The 25677-nt window shown below is 36.4% G+C and overlaps 3 protein-coding genes across 6 annotated transcripts; 1 reads left to right on the top strand and 2 right to left on the bottom strand.

The window, feature by feature from the left end:
- The first annotated feature begins 1399 nt into the window (after window positions 1-1399).
- Window positions 1400-6355, top strand: LOC121246754. The gene is made up of 8 exons (XM_041145018.1): window positions 1400-1757; window positions 2736-3137; window positions 3523-3643; window positions 3951-4263; window positions 4399-4471; window positions 5069-5159; window positions 5243-5322; window positions 6049-6355. The coding sequence occupies exons 1-8, from the start codon at window positions 1707-1709 to the stop codon at window positions 6178-6180; spliced, it is 1263 nt and encodes a 420-aa protein (XP_041000952.1). The 5' UTR covers window positions 1400-1706; the 3' UTR covers window positions 6181-6355.
- Window positions 6356-6831: 476 nt separating this feature from the next.
- Window positions 6832-13534, bottom strand: LOC121246753. 2 transcript variants are annotated; one of them, XM_041145017.1, is made up of 10 exons: window positions 13425-13534; window positions 13085-13225; window positions 12160-12582; window positions 11767-11823; window positions 8704-10967; window positions 8352-8621; window positions 8183-8263; window positions 7694-7805; window positions 7536-7602; window positions 6832-7208 (listed from the first exon to the last, which is right to left on the bottom strand). In XM_041145017.1, exons 2-10 carry the CDS (start codon window positions 13203-13205, stop codon window positions 7112-7114), a joined length of 3492 nt encoding a protein of 1163 aa, XP_041000951.1. In that variant the 5' UTR covers window positions 13206-13225; window positions 13425-13534; the 3' UTR covers window positions 6832-7111. The 2 variants fall into 2 exon arrangements, with proteins under 2 accessions (XP_041000951.1, XP_041000950.1); XM_041145016.1 differs by having other exon boundaries at window positions 13357-13511.
- A 2879-nt stretch (window positions 13535-16413) lies between these two features.
- Window positions 16414-24351, bottom strand: LOC121246751 (bifunctional 3-dehydroquinate dehydratase/shikimate dehydrogenase, chloroplastic-like). 3 transcript variants are annotated; one of them, XM_041145013.1, is made up of 12 exons: window positions 24201-24351; window positions 23392-23627; window positions 23051-23156; window positions 22013-22231; window positions 20959-21305; window positions 20587-20650; window positions 20312-20420; window positions 20047-20190; window positions 18277-18425; window positions 16778-16940; window positions 16629-16671; window positions 16414-16519 (listed from the first exon to the last, which is right to left on the bottom strand). In XM_041145013.1, the coding sequence occupies exons 1-11, from the start codon at window positions 24231-24233 to the stop codon at window positions 16631-16633; spliced, it is 1611 nt and encodes a 536-aa protein (XP_041000947.1). In that variant the 5' UTR covers window positions 24234-24351; the 3' UTR covers window positions 16414-16519; window positions 16629-16630. The 3 variants fall into 3 exon arrangements, with proteins under 3 accessions (XP_041000947.1, XP_041000948.1, XP_041000949.1); XM_041145014.1 differs by having other exon boundaries at window positions 24213-24351; XM_041145015.1 differs by lacking the exon at window positions 24201-24351 and adding an exon at window positions 24078-24198.
- Window positions 24352-25677: the final 1326 nt, after the last annotated feature.

The raw sequence follows: 25677 nt of genomic DNA, 5'->3' as shown, positions 1-25677 counted from the left end.
TTTTAATGGTAAATTTTATTTTTTTACAAAAGAGCACACGAAACTTGTATACTGTAGAATTATATGTTACATTACTCTTGCAATATATAATTAACCTACCTATTTATCCATCTATTAGGAAAGCCATAACCCTGTCGTTTAGATTCGAAAATGAGTTTAGATGGATTGTGAATAGTAGTGAAATAGGTTATGAATAATAATGAGATTTATGAGTTAAAGTTGATGAATAGTAATAAATAGTAGTAAGATGAGTTGAGATGAGTTGAAATGAATTGAGATGGCTTGCGAATACAAACCGTTAAAAAAAGGGAAACAATGATAAGTGAGATCTCCTTCGTTCACGATGGGTCTCGTTCATCTTTAGTTAGGTTATTTCATAATGAAATTTTAGTTAGAGATCATTCTTCCTTCTCTACTCTCCAGAGACAACCACCCTCTCTATACTTTTTTTCACCTTTTTTTTTTTTTTCTTTGACCACATAATTTGTTGACTCACATCTAAGAGTGCGTAAGGGCATGCATCGACATTGCATGTGCTACTCCATAAGACAATGCTAACAACATATATCATCCATCTCTCTACCATTTTTTTCATTTTTATTTGATCAGAAATTATATTTATAGTTATAGAGTATATAACGACGTGCACTATTTTTTTAAGAAATGAGTAAATATGAGACTCACATTAAAAAATTAACTTTTTAAAGATAGACATTACTCCTTTTCAAAAAGAACGTGCGACGTTTACACAACACATAACTATATCTAGTACTATTCTTATTTGACCCTTCACAATAAAAATATAATCAAAATGCATTCACAATATTATCAAGGGCGATGTTTACTCTCCAACACAATAATATCACGTGTACACCTATTTATTGTTGGAAAATAATACATAAAATAATATATCATTGTTATTTTTTAAAAGACAATATTAGATACAATTTTAGATTATGTAAACTTTACACATTCTCTTTAAAAAAAGGGTGATGTCTACATTTAAAAAATAACTTTTTCATATATATTATAGATTTATCTACTTTTTTCAAAATAAGTACGCGAGACTTACACATATTTAAATTATAAATATTATTTTTTTTAAAACTCAAATCAATCAAATATAATAAAATTCAAATAAATTTGAAATTAATAATATTTTATAAAATAGATTTATCTATATATTCTTTGTTATAAATTTATATTATTATAAGTAGTACACTTGCGGTGGAAAAAACAAAGAGTCCAAAAATATTATGTTATTAGTTCGGCAAACCACTCTTATTTATTACTATTATTATTATTTAATAATCGAGACTCAAAACGTAAAGAAGAAAAAGGTTGGCGAGTAGCGAGTAGCGAGGTGATAAAAAAAAGAAGGGGAGCGTGAGGCCAAGCAGTAGCAATGGGCAGTGACAGCTACAAGTGGGCACAATGCGGCAAATATACGATAACTTCGTGATGGCCTGCAGACACAGGTTCAGATCAACTTCCACGCGACGCCGACCCGACCGGACCCTCATCTCCTTTCTTTCTCAGTCTCATCTTTCTCACCCATCATCCAATAGTCAGACATAATTACTTAGAAAGAAAATTCTACAAGAATCTTCCCAACTCTTTCCCTATTAATTCCACCTCCAAGTTAGCAACTTTTTAACTTACTGGTCCGTTTCAAGTTCTGTGGGAGGTGGGGGGTTTGAACAATAATGCAAGCGGCTGAAGCTGCCTCCACTGCAGTTGCAGAAACTTCTCCTCAGGTTGGTTCTTGTCTTGTCTCTCTTTTTATATTGGACGTGGCTATGTATATGCGTGACAGTGTGCGTGTGTAATTTTTGCTTTGGGAGCGTTACCAGTGGCGTGGAGCTTCTAGGAGCTCATGGAGTCATGGGGTGCTCTGTCTCTATGTTTAATTGGTCTTCAAGAACTGGAGATCCATATTTACAGCTCTTGGTGAGCGTATGCAAGTTTTTAGATTTTTGGTTTGAGATAGAAAAACCTCCAATCTCATCTTCAGATTACCCGTTAGGAGATTATGGCTTCTATAATGTGGGGGGTTCAATAGATATTATCCGGCATAGCCAGAACAATCATAGAGCTATACAGGAAATAGCTAGGAAATCTCATGATCCTAGATAGATCCAAATTTTTTTTATTTGATCCTAAACAAAAATCTGTGATCCTAGACTATGTGAAACGCCCTTCAAGGCCATGCTTTGGTGTTCGAAAACGGTAATCTTGGAACTGGAAGCCCAAGTTTTATTCCAGAAGCACTTGAAGTTAGGTTGGCAATGTATTCGCTTTGTATATGGAACTTTGCAAATTTAAGAAAAGTAGTTTTAAACAGGCCCTTTATTCTCAACCAGTGGGCTATAGTGGCACTTGTAATTTAAAATCTGAACTCACCCAACATTTTATTACTATATTATGAATAAATGTTGTTTTCTTTTCTCGTAATGGTGTCTCTCCTTTTTGTTATATTGCAAAACAACCTGAAAAATGAAAACTGGTTTAAGAGGAACCGGAGACACTAGGGGCAGTGAAGTATCCCAATTAGCCATGACTATGGACCTTTACACAAAATAGATGTGCCCAGTTTGGTAGGATTTTCCATCACAATACTCTTTCCAAACATGAACTGGTATGATCTATGATTCTATATGCGTATGAAAATTTTTCTGGATGCTTACAGAGAAAATGACATGGAGTATTATAATTCACATGTTTCTTACATGCAGATTGATATTGAAATAAACAAAGGAGTTTCAGATCCAGGACCAAGCGGGAGGCGTCCAGATATTTCACTTCAAATACCCCCTAAGCCCATAGTTTTCAGCAATAGCCAAAGTGGAAAGGGTTTACTTCAGTCTCAAGGTTCCTCTAAAGGTACTTCATCACCTGGAGGCTTCTTGCGGGGTTTAAGCTTCAAGAAGAAGGGAACTGGACCTGATGGCGAGAGAAGTTTCCTCCTTAATTCAGAACCAAAGACAACTCCTGAAAGTCCTATTATGGTCAACCTCAAGTCTGCATTTTCGTGGAAAAGATGTACCTCTCTTCCTGTAACACCTGCATCAAACTTATCTCCTTCTGTTTCCACACCTGCTTCAGCAAGGGCATTTAATGACCGGCAAAATGCACGTGTGAGTTAATAGTTATCATTCATTATGCAATTCTTTCTGATTGATGAGCTCTCAAGATCAAGTTTTATGCACATCTGGAGCTATAAAAGGAAGATCAATATAGAGAACGGATTGCTTGGCCACACAATGGTTGATGATTTAACAAAATGGCAAGACTACACTACCATCACGATGATATGTTCCCTGGATGAAAGTGCTTTTTAGATCTAAATTTACCAAAACAATTGGAAATACTTTTGCAACAGGGTTGAAACATACTTCTTTATGCTCTTCACTATTTTTTAAGGGTAGCTGCTTCTAATTTTAAGGTCAATATTCTGTTTTTGGAGATCGCCTAGTTATACAATTGTTGATGTAGAAGTGGGTTATTGTCGATTTTGTACAGAAAGCAGCTGCTCAAACTATGGTTTCAAGGTCTCTGTCTGTGCCTGGCCAAAACATTGTCATTGTAAGATCGGTATCATTCGCTATCCATAATGAGCATGTACCAACAGATCCTAGTGATGGTATGTTGTAAAAGATGTACTCTATTCACGCAGTTACTTATTTATGCTGTGCAACTCATAGACTCACAGACAGTATGACTTCAGCCGTCATTCAGTGTTAGAGTCAAATCATCTACTTGGTTTCAGTTTTCAGATGTCAGTTTTTTGGATGAGCATTGTGATTCCATGTTTTATGTTATGTAAAGCTGTGTATTCCACAAGATTTTTATGTACACGTGTGCTTGAGCTTAACATTTGGCTTTTAATGTGCATTAACTCCTCTTTTACATTATTTAACTTTTCAAAGTCCATTCCTGGGAATATACAGATCAAACAACTTGCGTTCCTGTGGAAGGCAATGATGAAGAGATTCCTGAAGAGGAAGCAGTGTGCAGAATCTGTCTTGATGTATGTGAAGAAGGAAACACACTCAAAATGGAATGCAGTTGCAAAGGTGCGCTCAGACTTGTGCATGAAGAATGTGCAGTTAAGTGGTTTAGCACTAAAGGAAACAAGACTTGTGAAGTGTGTGGGCAAGAGGTTCAGAATTTACCCGTCACTTTGCTTCGTGTGCCTACATCCCTTCGAAGGAATTCCAGGCAGGAGCATGGCCAACAGAGTTTGCATTCACAAACGATAAGGTTTTTTTAGAGAGAGAGAGAGAGAGAGAGAGTTTCCCTGCTGGGCAACTAATATTTTCTTTAGCATAAATCTGGCCTTGCTTTATTTTCTTTAGCTAATTTTTTATGTCTAACTTAAATTCTTGGTTTTGGCAGTGCCTGGCAGGATTTTGTAGTGCTTGTCTTGATCAGCACAATTTGCTATTTTTTCTTTCTTGAGCAGCTACTGGTAGGTCATTATGCTAGGAGATTAGACATAGACCCAAAATATTGGTGATTTTTTTGGTGAGTAAGAATAAAACTTTATTGATAACAAATAGGCATAGCCCAAGTACACAGTTGGTATACACGGAATACAGTGCAACCACAATGCACTAGAGATGGATACAAGCAAATTATGAAAAACTATCCCCATTACAATCAATGAGAGAAGTCCATTACAAAATATTGTTGTTTCCATTGGCTTCTGCATCATTTGGATGATGTGAATATGATCCAATCTAATTTAGGTCAACGTGATGCCCAAAAACTTTGTTTCTGTCACCAGAGTCTACAAGGCAGGGTGCATGTTCTGTCCTGAGATTTTGTTTACTTGATAAAGAAACATAATCAGCTCCAAAATTTTTCTAGCCTCTTTTTTTTTTTTTTTTTTTTTTTTTGGTGGGGGTGGCATTCAGAATTCAGACAAAATCAGATCCATGAAGATGTATACACAGATTGTAAAGAGGAATAGAAGTGGTTCTAGTCACCATTAGTATTATTTTTTTCCATGATATATTCTGTCATAATAGGCACGGTAATTTTAATCCTGTGCCTTATCTTGTAGATTCATGATTTGAAGACTGAAGCTATCGTGATTGCAGCACCATTTGCTTTTACCCTGGGCCTTTTATCGTCTATTTTTGCGGTCATCCTTGGTACAGTTCACCTCAGAAGTCATAAATTACTAGTTTCTTTTTGAGCTATGGTTTTCTTAGTATCTGCTTCTATTGACTTACAGCAATCAAGGAGTATATATGGACTTACACGGCCCTCGAGTTTGCACTTGTGGCCATCATCGTCCACCTTTTCTACACTTTGGTGAGCAACGCTTTCCAATTTAGATTTCAGCCATGATATGCGGTTACTATCTTTGTGAATGTGCTTCATGATTTTCTCCTGTATTCTTTCCTCTTCTTGGAAAGTACCAAACTTACTTGTGAATTCGCATATAAAGAAATAACTTGTGTTACCCTAATTGGAAAAACTATGAAATTGGGTGGAGTGTGGCATTGCTCTAAAATTTAGATGATGGTGGTGGTTATAGAACACCCTTGGCAAGTTATCAAATCCTCCATATAATTCTGCTTTTGAAGTTTAATCCGGTGAATTTAACGCTGGTGATCATTCTGTACAATCCCACTGCTAACTTTTCTTTATAAAATTCAGGCCGTCAATCGGGCCAAAGCAAACATATAAAATTGCCTGCTACTGCTCCAGTTATGCTACCTCTCTACTTCTAAACTTAAGGAAGGTGAAATAAACTGTTTCATATGGTTGTTGGAAAATATCTCTAAGATGCAAATGTGCTGCAAAGAAAGAATCAAAAGCTTCTTTGGGTGATCACAACATAAGAAAATGGGATTGACTCAGATGTTATATCCCTTTTCAGCGTGAATCTTTTTTTTATCCCTGAATAATTTGTCATTTTATCTTGAAATGAATACAGCCTATTACGTGCAAATAATAATAATAATAATAAATAAATAAAGAGTTAAGATAGGCCATGTTTTCTTGGTGACTAAACCTCTTAAAACTTTGTTGCAGCTCCATTTGAAGGCCATTTATGCGATCCTGGTTGCTTCAGTTTTAGGTTTTGCCATAGCCATGACTCTCAACTCCATGTATATTCACTACTTTTCTTGGCGAGCTCAGGTTGCTCCCAACACCCCAGTATGATCAGAAAAAGAGTTGGAAGACACTGCATCTTTTCTGCTGCTTGCTAGCTTCTACCAAACCATCGGTGTACGAATTTTTATTTATTTTTTGTTAAACCGTTACCCAAACACACGATTGTCTTGTTATTTTAGAATTATCCAGCACGTGCCTACGAAAATATCACATTTTCTTTTCTAGAATTCGAAAAATGCTATTTTTATTCAGAAATTGCCATCCCAACCACACTCCACGCGTTGATGAAACATATTTTAAGGGGTTACTGTTCCGATCCCACATTGACTAAGTATGAAATTGGTTGGTGATTTATAAACTTCTATGCACCATTCTCTTGCAAGCCGGTTTTCAAGGGTGAGTTCTACTTAGTGGGTTCATAACAAGTGGTATCAGAACTACCTCCCACGTATGTAGTCCATGTTGGCACAATTACAATCGTGCAGCACGGGCGGTGATGCTGGCATATCAGTGTTCGTCCGAAGTTAGAAAAGACCTAGCAAACAGCCAGCCAGTTATACAAAGCCAGTTGAAATATGCAATGAAATTACAAACCCAAACCCCCAACTCTACTGGCGTGGGACGTAGAGCATATATTGATATTTCAGCATAGAATGTTTAAAAGGAATAAGATGCTTATCGTAATTCCAATGCCCAATATTTGGTAAAACAAGCAGTAATTCCTCCAATTCCAACGGTATTATTAATTCCCATCAGAAATTCTTATACAACGAACACACCCTAAAAGAAACCAGACGAGATAAAAGACAAAATGTATAATAAATATATTACATGAGAGGCCCAGAGTTGGAACCATTCATAATACTATGTACAGATCATTGTGTGATGTAAAGATCAATCGGGCAGGCAGCTACAAAAATCGCTCAAACGCACAAGAGATCAGAAGGAAAATCATAGGAACAAATGAATAAAATGAATCTTATTTGTGTTTAGTCACAGGAAGGAACTGATTGTCGTCCTTTCTGATCCATATCGTAGAACGTGTTCTTTTAACCTTATCAGCAAAGAGGCGATGCCTGCTAACAGGAAATGAAGTGTGTTAGCCGTTAGGAAAAAAAAAAAAAAAACATTAAATAATCACATAAATATCATAATCAATGAAATAATACGATTTTATCATCCATTACTTGCATTCTTCAGCCAATAGAAAAGACATGCAGAATTTTGGTTCTTAATAGAAGATGCTAGAAATTATTTAGAAACCCCGGCATGCACCTTTTAGGCACAGACAAGTTCGTGGCTACACCATCTTTTTACCTTTGATAAAAAAAACATTCATTTATGCAGGAATCATTTACTTTATACATCATATAGGCAATGGCTTTAACAAAAATAGAACCAACCTTTCATACTCCAACCTCTGAGTGACTATACCATTCAATAACAACTCTGAACTGTAAACTGCTGCCCCTGCAAATATAAAGCAATGTCGTCCGATCTTAGTGAAGTTTGTGCATTAACTGGCTTATTTAGAGACTAATAATGCGAATTTGGTGCTTACCTTTTTCAAGGAAAGGTGCACAGATTGCATAATCTTCTTCACAAGATAGAACCAACAAATCCTCTGGAATGCAATCCTCTTTCAGAGTAGATCTGCCAGTTCTCTCCACCGCCTGAGGAGCATTTGACACAAAATCATTAACAAAACAATGATTTAAGAAAATAATATATATCTTATGCATCTGTGGACCCATTTAAAGTTGATGCAAGCACTGACAATTAGCTGCTCAAATTAAAATGGAGAAAATTGAAAAGATATACAGGATCTATATCTACGGGCAAGAGCTATTTAATTCCAGAAAAGGGAAAGAAATAAAGAGAAAGAACCCCATTTTGAAGACGAAACTATTCAATATCTTAATAATCAGCAAATGAACTAGTAGAATCTTTCCAGTCATGACCATGGAAGTGATCAAACCAAATACAACACATTACTGGTATTATGCGAAGACAAACATATGAATCATATTTAAACTGCAAAACTCCGTACCTGGCCCTGAACAGCTTTAACCAAGTTTGAAATGATTTCTTTACCAGGCTTTGTATTTGGGGTAATCAAAACTCTTCGATCCTATTGAGATGTTACCAATCAAGAATGGAGAAAAATGAATCAGTAGCCAATGCATCTTGTTAAACCAGCATAAACGGGAAAAAAATACCTTCAGAAGTGGATGCTGGGATGCACGTGCCAATGAAAGTGGCATGCTAAAGGCAAATTCCTTTTCCTTCTTGGCATCCCTCAATATGTAGTTTTTCTCATCAATGAAACAGCTAGCTTGTCCACAGCTCTCAAGCCATAAATGTGTCACTACTGGTTTTCCAGAAGCAATAGCCTCCAACATATTCCTTGTTCGCACAAATTGATCTGCTATGAAGTGTGTGGCATCTGTAATAGAAGATGCAATGGAAACTCCTAGTCGAGCCAGAATCTGTGAAACAAGGACACCGGACAATATATAGTTTAAATCAGTTTGCGTGTTGCTAAAAAAGAGTGATGAAATCACGAACTACCTTCTTCTGCTGCTTCATTATATCCTCATCCAAGTGGTGGCTGTACAAGACTCGAACAGCACTTATATCTCTCCTCTTCCTTGAATCTTTTGAGACAGCAGCAGGTTCAGGCCATGCAGCACTTAAGCTACGGATTTCTTTCAGAAGGCTAAGTCTTGATAGGTTCCCCTTGCATGACAGTTTGAAGTATTCATCACCCATACAAACAGGTGATGCAGCATTCTCAGATGTCTTACAGTTAACTGGAGTAGGAGTAGTACATGCTGAAGCAGATGGTTTACATTTCTCTCTTGGTGATTCTTCCAACCTAGCATTTGGCTTTCCAGTATATGGGGGGCAACTTGCATCAGTATTTCTGTCAAAGCGCTTATCGACCTTTGCCCCAATTAGATCTTTAGATGTAATCTTCCCATCCATATCACCAGACTTACCATAGATAGAGGCATTGCCTGATCGTGTTTTCCTCTTCATGTTTGAATTAAAAGGGCTTTTAGCATCACCCCTTGACCTTTTGTGCTTGGATACAGATTTCCCAATGTATTTTGGCCGAGCAGATGGTTGAAGTGCACCATCTAAGTTATCATATCCATTTTCCTGACCAGACAAATTTCGATGAGATCTCCTGGGATGGCTCAATGCATCAATTTTAGAATCATTGTTATTAGCTATCAACTTTGGAGCCAATTGCTTACGTTGACTTGTTTTTGTCCTGTTAACTTCTCCAGATTTATTAAAACCCATCATAGATGATTTTTCCTTCAACACTTTAGAAGACAGGATGGCTGTACTACTATTGCTTTTCTCTACTAGGGTATGTACCTCCATCAGAGAGTTCGTCTCTTCCCTATGGTTACCGGATGCATTCTCAGCCTTTTTCAATTGATTTACACTCAATGACTGTCTAGTTCGATGAGCAACAGGTGTACAAGTACCAGGGAAGCTAACTCCATTGGCTGTATGGAACTCTTCAGCAATCGAGTTTCCCCTCAATTTTGTTCTAGCTAGTTCAGTTCCACTCTGCTTCCTGACATTATCAAAATGTTTCTCCAACGAAATTGACAATTCTTTACTTAATTTGGCACTCATGCTCTTAGATTTCTTTTGTGAAGCAACCCCTATATCAGAAAGGCTTACCCTCTTACGACAAGAGGTTTCCTTTGAATGAATTACACTACCTGTTCCTACAAGAGAACCTCTGCAAGGATCCTTTGCGTCTTTCTCAATGCCTTGATGGGCATCATTAGCATCATGGTTAGCTATGCCCCCGATGCCCTCACCATGGAACAAGGCTTCCATAGCTTCAGCAGCCATTTGTGTATCAAAAGCTGCATCTAACATTTCTGGCACACCTGTCTTGGTGAAATTAGTATCCATCTGTTCTCCACAGGGATTGTCATTAGACAGTTCATCCAACTCACTAACAAGTTTTTTTTTCAATTTCATTTCTTGCACTGTATTTTCATTCACTTTTGGTCTCTGGGAGATTAATTTTGAATCCGAATGAGCTAAACCCATTCTTTTATTACTGAAATCTAAATGTTCTTCATGGCCTCTATAATCATCTAGTCTGCTTCCTTTAGGCTCCTGGGGTTGGGTAAAAGATCTTCTCCCCTGGCCTCCAGTATCAAAGAATTTTTCTTTCATTCTGCAGAAGATATCTCCCCCACCTTCATCCTCACGGCTATCATCCCAGTCAAAAATCCCTGCTTCTTCAAGCATGTTTCTATCATTGGCTTTCTTGGCAAAACTTTGTGGGCCCCTTGCAATTGGGACGGAATTTGATTTTCCCTTACTTTTCTTTCTATGGTCAGCTTGCTCAAAGTCCCTGAAATTGTCTTTCAGGAACCTGTCCACAAAATCCAGTGCATTGGCCTGCGAAAACTCTGCAGGTTCTTGAGAGTCCACATAACTTAATCCTGCCAATCCATCATCACAAGAAGGCAACTGAGGTAACCCTTCTCGTTCAACATCACTGCTGTTATGAGGAAGTCCTCTGTAATCATCATGTGAATCCTCAGTGAAAAGTTTTCTAGCGGTTCTACTACCAACCCTACACATCTTTTCATCATTTAATCCCTTTATTTTTCTGTAGCATTGTCCAACATCATGATCCTGAGCTACTTCTTCCCCAACTTCCCAAGACCGATTCTTACTCGTGACATAAAAGGATCCCTTGTTGATTCCCTCTAAAGCCGTGTGAATTTCCAGAGCAGATGCCCGCAATGACGCTACACGCACTGAAGTAAACCCCGAACGTAGAGGTCCTGAGAGAAATAGGGAAACGACTAAGAAACCAAACACTGGATTGACACTGCAGCTCGAATCAGATATCTATTTATCAGATCAAATAGCACATATTCCAAACTTCCCTCATGTGGCATGAGAAGACACACCATCTACAATTGTTGGCATAAGAAAACGATAAAAGGGTAGATTCCCTCTTTGAAAAATCAAGTTGTTTCCAGTTTTGAGAAAAGGGAGCATAGTAGTCTTAATAAATCAGCATTCATCTTCACATAACCAGTTGAAATGACGACAAAAGTAAATAAAAGTTAAAAGTAACATGAAGACCGGCAGTACATAAAACATGACAAGCAAACAATAGTAAACTAATCCGGCAACCAAAAAAATAAAACTCAGAAGCACAATTATTGTTATTGACGGCATAATGCCGATTTCTTTTGCAGAAACGCATAGCTTGATTACTTGTGAAACAAATAAGGAAATTAACATACACATAAAGATGATCATGATATTCCACTTATCCAAAAAAAAAAAGAGAGAAGATGATGACAAAATGATTGACGAGACTTGAAACAAAATTTCTTCAAAATTTGATAATCTTAATTCTTAAGGCATCAAATTCTGAGACATTGAAAGCAGTAAGAAGCACATGATGACAAAATGATTAACGAACACCAAAAACTGGCAATCCATTTGGATGTGATGAATCAATCTTGCCAGCCGTTTACTTAAAGTAGCAAAAAGTGCTATTTCTAGGAGTCTTGCATAAATATGAAAGTTTTTTAATATGCAGTGCAGTTTGCAGAAAAAAATACGTACCAGCTTTTGGTTTGTGGCTGCCTTCAACCACATGTGTTGCAGTTGGAAGATGGGTTTCTGATACACAATGAAACACAAATGTTTTTTTTATGTCACAACAAATGGCAAATATTAATTTTCAAGTCCAGTAGTAACTACATCACACAATTTGGAAGAGGCAAAGGAAAGTTTTACTTGAACTGCAGTGCTTTTGCACATTAATATGATTTGAAAACACACACACACGCAAAACATATAATCATACCAAAACTTTATTTGATGAATCTCATATAATCCTATAATCATACCAAAAGTGATCTTCAGGAAAATTATCAAAAGAAGGTATTCCAAAAATTGACTTAGAACCAGTCAAACACTCGCCCATACTTGTCAAATTTTCTAGTGAAGACTCACCTGTACTATGCTCTTTATATGGTAAAGGATCAAGTCGCTTCACGAATCCCTTATTAATATTATCGTGAAGAGAAGTGTAAATCTTCTCGCTGTCCACTGACTGACCATTGCCACTTCTTACTGATTCATCATCAGATTGCTCGTCATCGTTGCCAAGAACTTCAGTTTCTTCTGTTCCTTCACCTTCAATATCACTGGCAACTTGAGTATCGAAATCATCTAATATCTGGGTGCCCATATCTTCAATACAATCTGGATCATCCAACACTTGGGTTTCTCCACCAATATTCAATACTTGGGTTTCCCCCGCTAGATTCACTTCTTGGGTTTCGAATGCATCTTCAATGGGAACAGTATCGTCAAAAGACAAAGTGCTTTGGAGATATTTTAACTCATCAGCATCCTCAGCTTCGAACTTTTCATCTACTTTTCCATATAAAAAGGTTATCGCTAACAATGGTTTCCTTTCTAATTACAAATAATGAAGTTTTCATATTTATAAAAACAGGAATAGAGGGGGAAAAAAAAAAGACCAGGACAGGATATGATACCTCAATAGTAATCATATCATATTATAGATATGAAAACTCGAGTCTTTGAAAACTTTATAGGCATTGAATCATTATAAGAAAAATACTAAAGAAACAATGTATGTAGGTAACTTGGAAAAACAATCACCAGTAAAAAAAAGAAACCGTTGCCGTGTCACCTTGGTATTATTTTCTCTGATTAATCATAACCGGCTTGAAAATTTTCATGATAACAACTGTAGTCTGATAAGCCAATTGCTTTCCTAGATTATTCTTTCATATAATTAGATAAAATATTTCGACATCAAAATATAATTAGATAAAATATTTAAGTTTAACTCCTTATAAAAATCACCCTAACACATGTAACAGAAATAGAGATTAAAAGCCAGTACCAGAAAATGAAGGAGGTGAAAATTGGCTGTCAAGGACCTGGGTCTGGATATCGGGAGTATTGACATTTGGCTCCGTCTTGATTGGTTTAATTTCACCATCATTCTTCCCAAGCGAAACCATTTCTGAATCATTCAATTCACCTGGAAAAAAAAAAGCCAAATGTTGTTAAAACCCAAACAAAGAAACGAACCTTGTTTTTCCATAGGACGCCGTAATGCCGATAATAAAAATTAGAGACTAGAGTTGAAAAAACACAAAGTTCGGGAGTTACTGAAGATCATCGAGAACAAGGGAGATCAACGGAAAAAAGGAGAATGAAGATCGAATGGGAAAACATACTCGAGAGAGAGTTGCTAGGGTTTAGAAGTGGAGGGAAAGCAAGGGTAGTATTTTGGAGGGAAAATGGAGTCTATCTGCGCTGAGATTTCTGAGGAAATTGATAATGATACCTAAATTTCATTACGATTTATGATATATGCAGAACCAACAGCAAAGCGGCCATTTGGTATGGTGGTATGATACTTGGGAGCGAGAGGTCCGAGTTCGATTCTCGGGATGCCCCCTTTTTCTTACGTTTTATTTTAACTAATTTGTTTTCACTTTGAAACAAGATATTTGTTAGCTATTAGTTTAAAACCTTCGAAGAGATGATTGGAAAAAAAAAATTGCAAAAGAGAAATTCTATTTGCAGTCCCCACTTGGGATAAAACATCATTTCAGGAGGGATAATTTTGTAATTTTAAAAAAAATTAAAGATAAAATTACCTAAGCTTGTATTGCAGTCCTCATTTGAGGACTGCATCTAGCATTGCTCATTGCAAAATGATGAAGAGTTTGGGGGCATTCCGTGAATCGAAATCGGAACCTCTCATACCCAATGAGGGAGTGAGAAATCATACCACTACACCAAATGTCCATGATGGAACATATACATGTCTTACTTTTTTTTATACACTTGAAAATAGGATCCGAGAAGAAAATAAATTCACTAAAACTCGGACTGTTTATTAAAATTGCCAGCATGCGTTTTTTTAGATCATACCCATGAGTTCATTCTCATTAAAACCCCCTTCGAAGGTAAAGAAGAACCATCCCATAAATCCGATACATTTAATTAGGAAAATTCAGGGAATTCTCAATTATGGCTATCTAAAATTCACAAGGGAATGCTCGAGAGGAGAATATTTAAAAACCTAAGTACAAGACTACTCTTAATTAAAAGAAACCAAGCACCGTACCAATGTACCTTAAAAACTTATCCATGGTCACTTGTTTTCTATACATTTTTCATCCAAATCATCCATTCCATGTACCTCACCAGTACTCGGTGAATAAAGTCTCGGCCGGAGAGGTAGTGTATGGATTACGATTGCATAAGGTTTTAATCTTGCCGCTTCAATTTAAAGAGAAGTAATGAACTAACACGCCACATGATTGAGTTCCCAAAAGACCTTCAAATTGGCATCTCTTCTATCTCTGGAAACCCCAGAAAATATAATAAGCTTTCATATGCAATTTTTGCTGCATTTGGTCGATCTTGATTGCTATTTTAGTCTTAGGGTAAGAATGTAACAATCCCACTCTAGTCTGTTCAACTTTTCTAATTAAAAAATGTTATTTGTACTTATAATTTTTATTTACATAACAATATGTGCTGGCATGTCAGCTATTGATATGTTGAAGATTATGACATTTTTTAATTTCAAATGAAAACTGATAAAATGAATCTTATATGTAAAATTATAAATACATATAGTATTACTCTTTTTGATTAATTCCACTTGTGAAATGAGGACTCAGTTTTTGAATTCAAAATTTCCACTAGTTTTTCTATTTATAATGATAAGCAAATCCTAATCGGATCAGGTTTAGGAGAGTAAGTTGCCATGGGAGACAAAGGAAGTCCCACACCACCTAAGAGGCATTTGCATTTGGAAAATACTATAGACACATTTGGAAAATACTGTGAGTGTGCCACGTCTCTGCCCCCCACCCCCCTTTTTTCTCCCCCTCTCATGTGTCTCTCCTCTCACCTCCTCCCCCTTTCCCTCTCTATCTTTGCCCTCCACGTACCCCGCCATGGTGGTCAGGGACCAACTTAGGGCCGGCAGAAACCGTTGGTAGTCCAAACAACACTAACCGGCTAGGGCATGGGAGCTCACATCAACACCGTGAGCTTGCCGTGCACGCGACCAGGGGAGGGGAGAGGCATGGGAGAAACAAGAAAGAAAAAAAAAAGGGGGGAGGGGGGGGTGTTGGAGACATGGCATACAATGTGCCACATCAATGTGTTTGATCCTTTTGTATTTGTAGTAGCCCCCTTTGCGTTTTCAGAGTGTTTTTTTTTTTTTTGAGAGCTCAAATCTATCCCTTCTTTTTTCCTGAGCCAAATCTTATTTTTTTAAAAAAAAGAAAAAGAAAAGAAAAGGCAACGCAAAAGGTGTCTTTCTGAGTCAATCCATCCACTCTGTTGCAAACATGCTAGCTCGCTGAATGAGTTGTTAGGATGGGGTTCAAAAGCAGCAATACTCTTGCAGCAAGAACATAAATATGACTTCTGAGATTGCTGGCCTGGCGCTTTCATATATCTACAGATTCACATTTACCATGAGGACTGACTACAGCTTATGGGCAATTCCAAAAAACGGTCATTTTTCATTGAACCTTTGATAACCAGAACTCCTTATTTAGAGGAGAACAGAGTTCATTTGCAAAAACACCTTGAGATTCCTCAGGAAAGGTTATGCCATGTGTCCTTGTCATCAATATTTTTGTCAAACCTAATGACTTCCAAAAACGAATGTAACATTATGCTGGACGGCCGGATGGCTTGGAGGACAACCAGAAACATCATAAAACCAAAGCACACAAGGCATTTACCAGAGACAAGATGTCGATAAAAGTAAAAATTTTGAGGAAAAACCGTGCTTGCAGACCAATAGCTCAGTCATGAGACCAAGGAATTGCCGTGTCTATTCTAACAGAGCTTATGCTTCCACATCGACTTCCCCCATATCTAGTTTCCGGCAATAGATAATGCGTATGAGTGTGCTCCAGTTAGACTGACCATTCAACTTAGGGAGCAAGAGTGGCACAATGAGCTTAGTGCTAATGCATCAGCCTGTCAGAGAGATTTTACCGAAAGCAGATGGACAAGTGTAGGAAGATCACAATGCATAATAAACCAATGTCGATTATTTGCGAGCAGTACATGTCTGAGAGCCAATGCTACAGACCAATATTATGCGGCTTTTATATTGGAATTATAATTATATAGAATAAATGTACAACATAAATTCTTCTTAAAGAAGGTCATACACACATTTTATGATGCTTGAAGGCACACCTACCCATTAACTGGCGTGCAACAAAGCAATGCAGAATATCCTTGTTCACCGAGTTGAAGGAGAAAGCAAGCCGCACTCATGAATATCCTTGAAACATTTAACAGGCCAACATGAAGCAAAGAATCCAAGAAAAAAATGTTAGAAATGAGCAACATATGAAAATAGAATCAGCCACGTAAGAAGTAGACACACAAACCTCTAGTTATTGGCCATAACTTTTCTAAATAGCTCTTTTGGTGCTGCAAGTGAACAATTAAACAAGATGCCAAAAAGGGAAAATCAACTAAAAGGCTATAAAGTAGAGGCAGATGGAAAATTCAGGCTGAATATTTACAATCAACTTACCGGGCAACCCAGTGAACCTCTCAAACTGCTCATATGCCTGTCCTATGAACATCTCCAACCCTGTAACAATTTTGGCTCCCGATTCTTCTGCTTCCCTCAAAAGTCTAGTCATTTTGGGGGTGTAAACAGCATCAAAAACTAATGAGTATGATCTCAGAGCATGCTGCAAAGACAGAAAGCCAATTATTCTCTAGCTTCTGAATGCAATTACAAATTTATAGCATACAAAGCTTGGAATCTTTCTACAAAGTGCTAATGAACTTCTCAGATACAAAATGATATAGCATGGTGCAACTTGGTCTGGTGTATCCCACCGAATAAATCAACTCAATATCCCTTGATCCAATTTGGTTTGTTCATGAGGACATTTCAGATTGTTTCAGGCAGCTTTCTCTACCCCTAAGTGGCTGGCTGCCATTAAACTAGGGCCTTTCTTCTTTTCTTTTCTCCACTAACTAGTTCGTGAGCAGGTTACTTTCAGTTTCAATGTTACTGTTATACCTCAAAACTTCAGGACTGAACAGACCCAAGACAATCCAAATCTTTACAAGAATTGAAATTATGAATTTAGTTACAAATAGTTGACATGCTGGTTTCAAAGTAGGAAAATGAGAACCAGATAACTAAAGAATAGTCAGGGCCTTGAACCTTGAGAACATGATTAGCCAACTTCTGTGCCAGTGCATCAGATAAAACAACCTCAGCATATATCCTTACCCTAATTATGACCATAAACTCACTCAAAAAAAAAAATACGACCTTAGGCTGATTGGTGCTTTGCCTTCGTACAGTTATATGAGGAGCCTGGTCAATAATCTGGGCTTTTTTAGAATTCCCGGAAAGAAGATTTGAAAAAACAACCCCACCTGAATTCAAACCCAAAGTTTAACCTCATGTCGGGGGATTTTTTTTCTTTAAATTATTATAGTAGGAAATGTTTATATAATTGAACAATATTGCTGGCAATCCATCCCTTCTTCCAAAAACAAGGATGTTATCAACTAATATGTTTAAAGTAATTTACTTATAGAAAATATGTATAAAGTAATTCAAGCATTCATCATTATTTTTTTTCTTTCTTTTTTGTAAATATTCAAAATAACCCCAAACCACCAAGCATCAAAAGTTATTATTTTGGTTTCTCCACACCATAGTTCAGTTCTAAATTCAAATTGAAACATGTGGCCCCAGTCAGTTGCTGATTGCAAAACCAAAGTGACCCAAACCGAGTTTGACTGATGAATACAATCTTGTGCACAAAACTCCTGAAGGGTCAGGTACACCATCCCTTTTATGGTCTTCATCTCCACATGACCAAACAGATGCAGTTCTTCAGGTGAAGGGTCCAGGATATGTTACAATATAACCACAAGTGCATTCTTCTAATGAAACAGTAGATATTCTTAATATCTTTTGATAGGGTTATCAAGACAAAATCAGCATAAAAAATCTTAATGGATGATCATGCATAACAGAAACAGCATGGCAGAGAGGCAGACCTTAGGAATGGGCGTTTCATCAACTTTTGGTTGCATTCCAATGGATGTTGAGTTTGCAAGAATCATACCATCCTCCGGGTGGAAATTATCTAGATCGGCAAGAGATAAAGCATCTCCACCAATGGTATCGGCAAGTTCTCTGGCACGATCTTGAAGTCAAATAAATGGATAAATCAGAAATCACCATTGAAATCATTACACACCTCAGCAATGTTATTCTGGAGGTTGGGAGGAAAGGGTCATGTTGCTAACGTGTTATCAATCAGAAGCACAAATGTATAATGGCATGCAGGCATACTTGCTGTTTAGCATGCATTTAGGATGCCAGGGCCATAGAACGGAAGGAACATTTTAAAGCACAAATACAAGTTAATGAAAAATTATTGTACTAATAAAGCATTTCTGGTAGATAGTGACTTGTCAAAAAACATTTCTGGTAGATAGTGGAAACTTCGAACCTAAACAATTCCAAGAATTTAGCAAATACTGAAATGCTGTTAATTGAAATTCAATGCAAAGAAATCTTAAACAGATATATTCTGAAAATGCCCTATCACTGGTACTTGAGATTATGAGGCAGAATGAAACCTATAGCGGTGAGAAAAAATTAACTTACTACACAACGTCAAGAATCACAATGAAAACTTGAGAGAAAAGAACTGAGAAATAACATCTATACCAAGAATGGGATGGAATCATTTGTAAGAACAATAAAAGGGCCCCATGGGCTGAACCGATCAGGATAAACGAGAAAAGATGAAGATCAAATGTCATGAATGAGAAAGATTGCTTAGGTACAGCTTTAAGACTGGAAAAAAATATCATCAAAGGTAAACATGTAACAACCCAAGGAAAGTACGAGCCACATTTGGGCCTATACCCCAAAAGAACTAGTCAAGGTTACAGTTGGAGCTCTTAAGCATCATTATAAAGGGTTTGAGCTTCTCCCTCCAAGCAATATGAGATCTCATTCAACATCTTTTTATATCCAATCTGGGGTATTACAATCTTCCCACCCCTGTTCGGCCATAACATCATATTAGTGGCAGTGGCACAGCTCAAGTCCCACATTTCTGGTTAGGTATGGCTCTGATATACCATTTGTAACAGCCGACTGAGCTGAGGAAAGCCAAAATCACATATAGGCCTATACTCCAAAAGGTCTAGTCAAGGTTATAATTAGAACCCCTTGAAATCATAATAAAGGGCTTGAACTTCTACCTCCTAAGCAATGTGAGATCCCATTCACCACTTTCCTATATACAATCTGAGGTATTACAACACAAATCACAATACTACCAACACAGTTTTCTTTCACAACCATGAAGGAGTGCTACCCTTTTTTTAAGTAGGAAAAGATTAAAAGTATGCATTTCCTTTTTTTCATTTTTCCTGCTACAAGAAAAGTTCCAATCATTATAGTAACCTTTGCTTCCACCATGTCATCTTCACACTTCATTTGTTGTTTTATCAAGAAGGAAAAACATTGCTGTTAAATTCCTCAGTTATGTTTGAAGGCAAACCATGGTGAAAACATATAAAAGACCATGCTTTAGAAAATCATATTTGTAATGAATGCTAGACGCAGTCACAAGCCATTATAGAGAGCATGAAGGAGCTGATAGGACAGATTTTCCACCAAAAGGTTTTTGGATGGAAAAGAAACAGAGATGTGAAAGTGTTCATGACACTAATTATAGGATCAGATAACAAGGTTAATATAAAGCCATGAATATGACACTGAGCACTTAATCTAAAGCTGGACCTTACCATAAGTGCGATTGGCAATCACAACCCTGGCTCCCTTTTCTTTTGCACCATAAGCAAGCGCCTTGCCAGCACCTCCAGCACCAATGACCACAAACAGCTTACCAGCTAAGGGTGAATCAGCAGTATTGCTACTATTATGAGAACCTAAAATGAAGAGCACAGCATCCAGAGCACCTTGAAGTTAAACCAGAGGAGGATGCAGAAGAGGAGCTTATGTGACTGATAATATACACATATTCATCTGCACAAAAAACACGATAGATACCTCGCAGTCCATCTTCAATAGCAGAAATTGCACCAACATAATCAGTATTGTAACCAACTAACTTCCCATCGGTGGGTCTCCTTATAATGCAATTCACAGCTCCTATTGACTGTCAAATGTACTTAAGATGTGAACAACACATGTACTATTGCTTAAAGAAAAAAACAAACAAAAGATAAAGCTAAGGCATCCCCAAATACTCTATTAAATTCAGTGCTGCCAGAGATTGTAGGCTTGGAAGTCGGACAAGCCCTGCAGCATGAATATTTTAATACCTTCGCAACTGGATCAACCTCATCACAGCACTTTAGAGCGGCCTCCTTGTGAGGAATTGTACAACTGTGTTTAGAAAGAAGCTACATTATCTCATGCTTCAAGTATAGAATCACAATTTATTCTAAGTATTTCAGGCAGATTCATGTACCGATTTTCCAGTATATACAAACAAAACCATTGGATAAACTTCTAACCACAACAATCATACAAAATCCCAGTCACTCTAAAATGCAAACCAGCCCTCCCAAAACTCGTGGCCACCAAAACTCAAGAAATTGTGATCTTGAGGAATGCAGACCAATAACACATCATACTTAAAATGCAATAAGAAGCTACAGATCAACTCAAAGATTACTTAAAGAGGAATGAACCTAAATCCAGCAAAATCTGTGGATGAGTAAGTTTGAAGAAAATTTGCAATGTCATCCACCAAGAGAGGAATATAAACTCCATTGAAACAAACTGACTTGAATGCTTCATTGTATAAAATAGGTGATTTGCTGTGGTGAACAGGCTTCCCAATTATGCCAAACACTTTTGTATCTGGCCCTATCCGTCTGAGGTTGTATAGATGTAAAAGATCCTTCATTGTTGGTTGACCAGGGGCAGAAACTATTCCCGACTCAATGGTACCAAACGTGAGAAACCCACCAAATTTTGGGCATAGTATCCGCGACATAAAACCTCTCTCACCCATAACAATTCCTATAATTGGAACCTGAAAATTCCATAATTAAATAAATCAAAAGAGCTTTAAATATGCGAAGAATCTAGGAAGAGATAATGTTAAGAAGTTCGGCCATTTCCAGTCAAAATTAGTAGCATATGATAAGTTCAATAGAAAGAGAGAAAAAGGTCAAAAGGGGATAATTAGCTTCAATGTTTACACTAGTCATACTGACAAATGAATTACTTCCGGAGTAGGATGGAACAAGCCTTATACTATGAATCGAGATTTCCCTAATAACCAGGTCAACCAAAATAAGAGCCAATGAGTCAGTTATTGTAAACTTGTTGTAGGCTTAGACTGAAACTAGCCTAGCCCTGGTTAGGCGGAGATCAGGGATGCACGGATCACAATCCTTTTTGTTACAGTTTGGGAATCATACATCCCTTGTGTTTGGACCAGCCACTAAATAAGAAACCCAAGAATAGTGGAACTAAAACAATGGAAATATGCATGGGGAGCTTGCCTTAACCATAGATTGCCCTGTTAGTTTACGAACGTGTAGACACAAAGAATAAACAAAACCAGGTGGCTGAGATCTAAAAAGGGTTTTGTACAGGATACATATTAGTTTTTTAGTTAGGGACAGATAGTGGGACCTTTTATAGAGAGCAAAAAGAATCCAAATGAAAATGAAAAAAAATTATGGACTAAGATTATCATTTAAAAATTACTGCCATAATATATATGCTACTTACTTGAGAATGCACAGTTATTTGGAAAATGCGTGCCACATCAGCAATCTCCAATGCCGTTGTTGCAATCTTCACTATATCAGCACCAGTTGCTTGTATTATTGCCACAAGGTTGCCAAGGTCCTCCGCAGATGGAGTGTCTTGATAATTGTGAGAAGATACAATGACTTTGAAATTTTCAGGCTTCCTTCCATAAATGGAATCATTGAACTCACAGGCAACCTTCAAAAAGAAATAACGGAAGTGAAGATTATTTAAACTTTATAATCCTAGTAGAAATTCCAAAATGAAAGTAGGTTAGAGGAACTCTAATATTAAATATCTCATAAATAGCCCAGGTCATAGGTAGCCTCTTTGCAACAGAGCATCATGAGAAATTATCCGACAAGTTTATTGATAATTTGGTTCCTTACTTTGAGTTCATAACATAACATCCAGTACTCAACATAAGTTTCTCACAAAAAAATATACTAGTAGGAGTTCAAAAGCAAGACAATATCAGTTAAACCGTTCAAACTTTTTGTTCAAGATCAAAAGTTAACATGTCACCCTCATTTAGAACTCCCTAACCTTACACAATTTTTTCTTTTTGTCACTGAGCAATCCATCAAATGAAGGGTGCTAAATCTCTTATAAAGTACATTCTGTATTTAAAGAAAAAGAAATAAGAACTTAAGAAACAGACCAGTGTGTTAGAACAGTCAAATATGACAGAAGTGCAATGAAGTTTCCAGTACATAATGTAATGAAGCTCATCATACAAAATTTCATCGGAATGGAATGCAGACAGATTACTTTGGAAGTGACAAACTCATAAACATTAAAATGAAGGTAAAAAGTTTAAAGAAATCTTCAAGAAGTATCATGCTTGGGTTCTATGCAAACCATCTCAAGCCTTCAACCACCTAAGTTTTCCATACACAGCATAAAACCTTTGAATTCTGTTTTAACCAGAATAAATATTAGCTTAAATCACATACGCTAACTCCTTGCTAAAATAATCAGACCACCATTTGATTTGCATTTCAATGGGGAAGCAACCTGGAGCTCAACATCAATGTAATCAGCTCCAAACTCCATGGCTAATCGAAGGGCATCCAATCGCTTCTTTTCATCACCATCATACTGACCACCTTCCCATCTTGGTCTAGAAAAATACATAAAATCAGATAGGTCTATGCTGGAGACCGTTAAGGTTACGTAACAAGATCAAATTTATTGTCTCTGGATCATGCACAATCATTCCAACAAAATGAAAACGATCTTTTTAAAGAAAAATTGCATATCTCAGACTATCTAGACTAAGTTTATATTGTATGGATTTTGACATGCAAAAATAATGCATAAAGAGATCAATCTTAAAAGAATTCCCAGTCATAAACCTGTAAGTGAATAGAGTGGGCAACGGAGACGCTTTAATAATAGTTTTGAGATCATCAGAAGGATTGAAGCTCTTCAAACTATCCAATCGGATCTCTACAAGGTCAGCATCACCTTGTTTCGCCTTGTTCATATTAATCACCATCTTATCCACCGATTCCGCCATTATAGGAGCACATACTAGAGTTGGATTATTCCTCCCTCCACTTCCCATTTGCAGGGCAGCAGAAGAAGCAAGCTGAAATTAAATTAAATATAAACGACCAAAAGAAATTGATGAAAAATTCAGACATCAATATTAAATCGTTTTTATAAGCACATTGAAGATCATTTTGGTTACTGGGAATCGAGGGAAAGCAAAAATGCCCTCTTAAATATGAAAAGAAGTAACAAACAGGGGAAAGACCATCCAACCAATTAATTAATCGTAATCAACCAGCATTCAAAACTCAGCTCTTTGTTCAGTTGCAGAGAAAACAAGTGAAAAACTTGGAACCTCGTAACAAGTAAGAACTCCGTAGGAAGGTTCCAAATAATCCCTTTTCGTTCAGTTTCTAATAAACCAAACAGGAAAGAAAAAACTCAAAATGAACGAATCCGGAAAAAATTAAATAGTTATAAAAGATTCAATTTAGCTGCTAAGAAAAATTTACAATTGGAAATGAAAATATGCAGAGTAGTGACATGCCGGAAATGGACTGAGTTGTGAATTCGGATTTTTGTAATTTTTTTTTTCAGGCGCGTTTTCTTAGCAGCCAATCGGGAAAGGAAAAGGAAATACGGAGTGAACGAATGGAGGAGGAGGAGTTACAGTAAGTGGTACCAGAACGTTGCTAGACTCCATTGATTTTCTCGAGTTTGACTCGCCCAAAATGCACAACACTTTTCGTTCGTACGGGCGGTTTGGTTTGGTGAGTGAATCTATGTCTGTATGAGTTGAGTGGAGTTTGGTGGGAAGTTGTTTGCGTGTTAAGTTGGCATTTGAACTTGGGCTTTTGGATCGATTTGACTATCCGTGTTGCAGTTTTGGATTTCATTCTTTTCAAATCATATCATACGCGAATCAATTGTCCAAAATACTTTCAACAAACTTGTGTTAAAATTAAGGAAAATGATACCCTTGTTACGCTGTACTACCGGTCTACTGCCGGTTTATTTTTTGAATACTGCTGCGAGTTCCGAGTTCGGAATCTAAAGAGTATTCCGAATAGAATAATTTTGTTTTTTTTTTTTCTTTTTTTATGTATTTTTTTAATCATCATAAACATTTTAAAAAAATTAAAAATTTCACAACATCATTAAAAATTACTTTTTTAATCATTCGGTAAAAAAAAAAAAAAAATCCCATTCAGGATTTTTTTTTATCCGAATTCGAAATCCAAAGCATTTTTTTTTTTTTTTTTACTTTTGTGCTACATCAACACTTAAGTATAATTGGTCCTTTTTTTTTTGTTATTTTTTTTACATATGTTTTTTTACACTTTTGAATATATTTAAAAAAGATAAAAAAAAATTACAATATTATTAAAAAATACTTTATTAATAAATAAGTAAAAAAAAAAAATAGCAGTAACACCGAGTTATAAGAACTAGTGATGAGAGTATCATTTTCTTTAAATTTAGGGCGGTACTACAGCTACCGCTGATTTCTGTTAGTTATTTTGGTGTTTTTTTTCTTTTTTTTTTACATTTATTTTTTTAACACTTTAAATATATATTTTTTTAAAAAAATTCATAACATCATTAAAAAACACTTCCATAATCCTAAAGTAAAAAACAAAAAAATAAAAAAAATGCAAACGGTAGCTAGAGGACTAGTATTATCCTTTTTCTAATATAAATTTCACATTTCTAATATACGATTGAGTATGTTTACTAGTATAAATTTCACATTTTATTTTATTTTTATTTTTATTCATATTTTTAAAAAATAAAAAAATATATCAATACTCTAAAATTTATTTCCTTAATTATTAAATAAAATAAATTAATTAATTAATTAAAAATTAAAATTAAATAGATGAATGGTGAAAATAAGAGAGTAAACTCGTGGGCTACCACTTTGCTTTGAATATTGATATAAAGGAATTTTATATTATTTTTGTCAGAAACTGACACTTTCCTCTGAGTTTCGGTCAAATCTGCGTTGCCTGAGCAGTGAGCAGGATGAAATGGGCTTATGAAGTCCTGACCTGCAGAGGAAAAAAATTAAAAAAATAAATCAGTAGTAGACCGGTAGTATCGCGTGGTAAGGGTATCACTACCCTAAAATTAAAAGAGAGAATTGA

The sequence above is a fragment of the Juglans microcarpa x Juglans regia genome, chromosome 1S (assembly GCF_004785595.1).
Source record: "Juglans microcarpa x Juglans regia isolate MS1-56 chromosome 1S, Jm3101_v1.0, whole genome shotgun sequence".
In the NCBI taxonomy this organism is placed as follows: domain Eukaryota; kingdom Viridiplantae; phylum Streptophyta; class Magnoliopsida; order Fagales; family Juglandaceae; genus Juglans; species Juglans microcarpa x Juglans regia.
Note: the sequence above shows the minus strand (reverse complement) of the source record. Positions and strands in the feature narration are given on the sequence as shown.

Bases quoted from the DNA above. Each gene is read 5' to 3' on its own strand.
- LOC121246754 (XM_041145018.1), top strand. From the start codon at position 1,707: ATGCAAGCGGCTGAAGCTGCCTCCACTGCAGTTGCAGAAACTTCTCCT. The intron at 3,644-3,950 runs GTATGTTGTAAA...GGGAATATACAG, and splicing joins ACCAACAGATCCTAGTGATG to ATCAAACAACTTGCGTTCCT. The intron at 4,264-4,398 runs GTTTTTTTAGAG...TGGTTTTGGCAG, and splicing joins TTGCATTCACAAACGATAAG to TGCCTGGCAGGATTTTGTAG.
- LOC121246753 (XM_041145016.1), bottom strand. The intron at 7,806-8,182 runs GTACGGAGTTTT...AATGCTCCTCAG, and splicing joins TTAAAGCTGTTCAGGGCCAG to GCGGTGGAGAGAACTGGCAG. The intron at 7,603-7,693 runs GTAAGCACCAAA...TTATATTTGCAG, and splicing joins TGCACCTTTCCTTGAAAAAG to GGGCAGCAGTTTACAGTTCA.
- LOC121246751 (XM_041145013.1), bottom strand. From the start codon at position 24,233: ATGGAGTCTAGCAACGTTCTGGTACCACTTACT. The intron at 18,426-20,046 runs GTAAGGTCCAGC...TTTGACTTCAAG, and splicing joins GATTGCCAATCGCACTTATG to ATCGTGCCAGAGAACTTGCC. The intron at 16,672-16,777 runs GTAAGTTGATTG...GTTCACTTGCAG, and splicing joins GAGGTTCACTGGGTTGCCCG to CACCAAAAGAGCTATTTAGA.